At 61.9% G+C, this 5,159-nt stretch overlaps 1 protein-coding gene across 1 annotated transcript; it reads right to left on the reverse strand.

Moving 5' to 3' along the window:
- Positions 1-3,636: 3,636 nt before the first annotated feature.
- Positions 3,637-4,840, reverse strand: UTS2R (urotensin 2 receptor). Its single transcript, XM_007185914.2, has one exon. The coding sequence runs from the start codon at positions 4,818-4,820 to the stop codon at positions 3,666-3,668; it is 1,155 nt and encodes a 384-aa protein (XP_007185976.2). The 5' UTR covers positions 4,821-4,840; the 3' UTR covers positions 3,637-3,665.
- Positions 4,841-5,159: the final 319 nt, after the last annotated feature.

Raw genomic sequence — 5,159 nt, forward strand, 5'->3', positions numbered from 1 at the left:
CTCCATGGTTATGTGTAAAGTAGCTCTGTGCACAGCTCTGGTGGTCCCCTGCTCAGGATGAGCAGATGCTATCATCCAGGGCGTCCAGTGCAGGCTGTTGCGGCACTGGGGGCCCTGACAATGGGGGAAAGACGCCCAGGCAGAGGCCCAGGCCCACTGGCACCTGTGGGGGCCTGAGATTCTGGGGCAGGCAGCGAAGGGACGGGATGCAGGCAGGGGAGCAGCCCATGCTGGTGCCGACAGCACCTGTGCCCACCCCAGGGGGGCCCTGCAGGACAAGGCCCCTCACCACAGGCCCAAGAGCATCTCAGGCTCCAACTGTGGTTGGGGAGTGTGGGAGTTAAGGTCAGAGGGCCCCAGCGCCCGGGGGTGAACATCCACCCGGGGCTTCCCTGGCTCTGTTCCCAATGACCTGCCCCCACAGCGTCTACACTGCCAGATCTCCAGCAAAGCCCTGTGGTCTTAAGCGTCAGATACCATGAGGGAATTTGCAGAGTGAACCCTGGGTTCTGAGCCCTCCTCCCTGCCTTTGAACTGTTGGAAAAGACTCGGCATGTGGAGCAGCCCCAGCCTCCCAGGAGGATGTGAGAGTAGCCAGACCTGTGGACACGCCTGGTCAGTGCCTTCCTGGAGACAGGGGACGGGAGACCTGGTCGGTGCCTTCCCCAGGTCACAGGGGGTGGTGGTGACCTGGTCAGTGCCTTTCTGGGGACAGGGGAAGGTGGCCAAAAGGGTTCCGATGACCCATAGAAGCAAGACGATCCACAGTGAAGATGGCCATGATGATGTCCCTTTCTCTCGAGGGGCCCTGCCGGCTGCCCCTCGCTCAGTACGTGTTGCCAGGTGGGGAAGCCCCAGGTGGCTGGGACAGAACTGTAGGCGAGGAAGCCTGGATTCACTCCCGTTGGAGGCCAAGGTGATGAGGATGGGAAGGGGGGTGCCCCTGCCCCCCACAGCCTGCGGGCAGCACTGCCCTCCCCGCCCCTGCCCATCTGAGCAAGGCCTGTGGCCCTAGCCCCACAGACGCGTGACTCTGAGAGACGGTCACCATCCGGAGCTGCCCGTTCTTAATCCGAGTTTACCCAGAACAGCTGCTCTTTTGTCATAAAACAGTGCCTGCCCCGTGGGAGGGCAGTGTGGGCAGTATGGAGAGGCCAGGAGGACAGGAGCCCTTACGCAGGGCAGCTGGAAGGAGCGGCAGATGCGCAGTCCTCCGGGAACAGTCCAGAGGTTCCAGAGCAGCGACGCCTCCACACAGACGCGCACACGGGTGTCCACGGCAGCCCTGTTCATTTGCAGAAAATGTGGCAGCAGCTCAGATGCCCAAAACCAACACGTGTTCATCCAACGGGGCACATTCAGCTCTGCCCACGCTGTGCAGCCTGTTCCCGGAATGTGGCGCGTGAGGCTCCTCCATGCGGTTGGAGGCCTTCCAGCAAAACTGGAGGTTTCCGGGAAAGAAGGAATTCTACCCCAAGGCTGCAGCATCTTCTGCTGCCTGAGTTTCCAGCCCGCCACCCCATCGACGGATCTCAGACGTGCCAGCCACTTAATCCCTGAACCAATTCCTTCATAGAACCTTCTATCATTTATGTCTGTCCTATTGGTCAGTTTCTCTGGAGCTCCCTGCCTGACAGATGTCCTGAGACTGGATTGTGATGATGGTTGCACAACTCTGTCTTTTCACTGAAAATCATTACTTGCACTTTAAGCGGGTGAGTTTTATGGTGTGAGACTGCCCCCAATAAAGCTGTAGCATTTGAACAGGAGCCCTCACCTGCTAGACCCGGTTCTAGCCATGCCCTGGTTAGCCCCTCACCCCGGGACCCTCTGCTGTCCAGCTTGCCAAGGGCTGGGCACCATGCCTGATGGGCTGATGACTGCGGGTCTTGAGCCAGACTAGGCCTCCATCAATCACCCGTCCCTGACTGGTAGGTCCTGGGGGCCCGGGGTGAGGGGAGAGGTAGAGGCTGTGGGCGGTGGATCCAGGGAGCTCGGCCAAGCCACAGTAGGCCAGCGGGAGTCTCCTCGTGGCTGTGTGTGTGGGTGCACAGGCGTGAGAGCCTGCCTAACATTTTTAAACATTCTGAAACACTTAGGGTGTCATCATGAGGCTCCCCAGAGGCTGGGTACTTCCAAGCAGAAGATGGGAGGACAGCCCCTGCAGCTGTCCCAGGCCTGGTGATGGAGGCTCGCCCGGCCCACCTGGGAACATTAACCAGGGTACTCAGGTCTTAAGTTTGGAGCCAAAAATGTAACTTCTTCAGCATCACTCCGAGAAACAGCGCACAGAGCACCTTCACACATGCAGATGAATGGGGGCTGCAGGGCCACTTCTGCGGGTCTCAGTTTTCTAAGTTTGGGGCCTTCTCAACACATCCTGGAATCAGGATTTGGGAAGCAGAGACCCAGGGTCTTGGTCAAGGTACAAACTTTGGGCTGTTTACTTCCAAAAACATTTGGGGTCCCAAGTTGCACTGGTGGCCTTAGACCCCATACTTAGGGGCCAGCAGGGAGGGAGGTGTAGATCTCCACCTGCCCACACGTTAGGATCCTGTCAGGGTCTTGAAAGGGGTCCAGGAGGAGCCTGGTTGGTGGTGAGTCTGATGTGCAGCCAAGGCTGAGACCCAGCTGTGGGATGTGAGCTGGGGCCACAATGTGGAGTGTACAGGCCACTGCACGGTGGGGTAGGGGTGGGGAGAGGTCCAAAACCTTTCCCTGTGGGCAGGCTCTCTGCGGGCAGGGCCCAGTGGTCTTGATGTCCACAGGAGGCCCAGCTCGGATGCTGCACACATGAGATAAACCCCTACGTGTGTTGTACGATCCACCCCCTGCCTGACCCCCACCCCCCCAGGTCTGGGGAGGGAGAGGCAGGTGAGCTGCCGAAGGGAGAGGAATTCTGGCTCATGGTTTCAGTTTAGGTGCCGAGTTCCTGCCCTGGAGTGATGCCCCAGCTGCCCCTCCTCCCTGAGCAGGTTGAGGCTGCTGGCTCCCTGCCTCGCCCCAGGTCTCAGGCCCCACATCCAGGGCCCTGCTAAGGCCTGGTGGCACCCGCCCACCGTGTCAGGAAGGCCGAATGGCTGGACGTGTCTTCTCCCCAGCCAGGTGGACAGGCTCATCCAAGTGCGGGGGGACGTCCTAGGGGTCCTGCCTCCGTTGGCATGCCACCCACACTGCTGCGGCAGGACAAGGCTCGAAGAGCTCAGAGTTTATTGTTCCAGGTGCTGAAGCTGTGAGGGGTGGAGCCACATGGGAGCCGGGAGGGATGGGGAGAGGGCCATGCACCAGCCAGGAGGAGGGTCCCATGCAGGCAGCCTGTGTGCCTACACGCTGTCACCTGCCAGTGTGTGCCCCGCCACGCGTCATGTAGGCGCTCACATCTGCTGCAGTGAAGACTCCACTCACCACCGTTTTCAGAAGCTGGTCCTGGGCCTGAGCCTCCTACAGACCCTCACAGATGGACGGGGCAGGGGGGACTTCTGGGCATTACGGGGAAGGTGGCTAGGCTGATGGAGCTGAAGTGAGTGATGGGAAAGGGAGAGCAGGGAACTTTCTGGAAGAGGACTGAGGAAGGGAGGCAGTCAGTGGGGGAGTCCAGGAGTGGCCTGGGCTCTGGGGGCCACTCCCCACTCCCAGTCCAGCGCCCACGTGGAGGCCGGGGACGCTCAGGTGCAGAGCCCCCTAGGGGCCGCCTGGGACAGCGCGATGGTCTCGCTGGCCTGCTGACTGCTGGAGGACAGCGAGCGGCCTGAGCCGCGCTGGCAGCTGGTGCGGCCCTGCGGGAAGCTGTGGATACCCACGGGCCGGTGGGCGCCCCTGCCTTGGAGCGAGCGCTGGCGGTAGTCGCGGTAGTTCTTAGTGAGCAGTGTGTAGAGGAAGGGGTTTACGCAGCTGTTGCTGTAGGTGAGGCAGGTGGTCAGGTAGTTGACGATGCGGGCGGAGCGGGGCGTGAGCGGCGGGGTCCCGCGGTACTGGGTGAGGAGCTGCCACAGCCAGAAGGGCAGGAAGCAGGCCCAGAAGAGCAGCACGATGCCCAGGATGAGGTAGAGCACCCTGGGGTTGGGTAGCCGCCGCGTCTGCGTGAAGGAAGCCCGCTGCGATTGCCAGTAGGCCCGGGCCAGGCGGACGTAGAGCAGCCCGATGACCACACCGGGCCCCACGATGCTGGTCCCGAAGAGCAGCGTCAGGTAGGTGCGGTGGGCGCGCTGGCCCCAGGCTGGCAGGCAGAGGCTCTTGTGGCCCCTGCGGACCAGCCGGATGGCCAGCATCATGGGCAGTGCCAGCAACAGCGCCAGCAGCCACGTGCCCAGCGCCAGGACCTTGCGGTAGCCCTTGGAACGCTGCACCATGTCCAGTGGCCTCACCACGGCGGCATAGCGCTCACTGCTCATGAGGGTCAGGGTGAAGATGCTGGCGTGCATGGTCAGGAAGTCCAGGCTGAAGAGGACACGGCAGCCCACGTTGCCGAAGTGCCACGCCTTGGTGACATAGGTGGCCACGATGAAGGGGATGCTGAGCAGGTAGAGCAAGTCCGCCAGCGCCAGGTTGATGATGTAGACGTACATGGAGGCCGAGGTGTGCAGGAAGCGGCACATGACAGCCAGCGTGTACAAGTTGCCCACCACGCCAACTACGCCCATGGCTGAGAGCACCACCCCAATGGTGCCCGTGGCCACCAGGTCCTCCAGGGAGCTGGGCTCCGCTGGGCTGGCCCACGAGCTGTTGAGAGATGCATTGGGGGCGCCAGGCGGCTCGGGCATGGGGCTGCCTGTCGTAGCCAGCACAGGGAACCTGCTCAATGGCTCCGGACTCAGTGCCATCTCTGCCGCCTCACACTGGGCTTGGGGCTGGGGCCTGCTGCTCCTTTAGGCAGAGAAGGGGCATCTGTGGATGACAAGCTCGTCCTGCGGGAGAGGATGCCCATTAAAGATGCAGGTCAGGGGGCTTCCCTGGTGGCGCAGTGGTTGAGAATCTGCCTGCTAATGCAGGGGACATGAGTTCGAGCCCTGGTCTGGGAAGATCCCACATGCCACGGAGCAACTAGGCCCGTGAGCCACAATTACTGAGCCTGCGCGTCTGGAGCCTGTGCTCCGCAACAAGAGAGGCCATGACAGTGAGAGGCCCGCGCACCGCGATGAAGAGTGGCCCCCGCTTGCCAC

Source organism: Balaenoptera acutorostrata, chromosome 20 (genome assembly GCF_949987535.1).
Source record: "Balaenoptera acutorostrata chromosome 20, mBalAcu1.1, whole genome shotgun sequence".
Taxonomy (NCBI): Eukaryota; Metazoa; Chordata; class Mammalia; order Artiodactyla; family Balaenopteridae; genus Balaenoptera; species Balaenoptera acutorostrata.

Coding starts and splice junctions, on each gene's coding strand:
- UTS2R (XM_007185914.2), bottom strand. CDS start 4,820: ATGGCACTGAGTCCGGAGCCATTGAGCAGGTTCCCTGTGCTGGCTACG.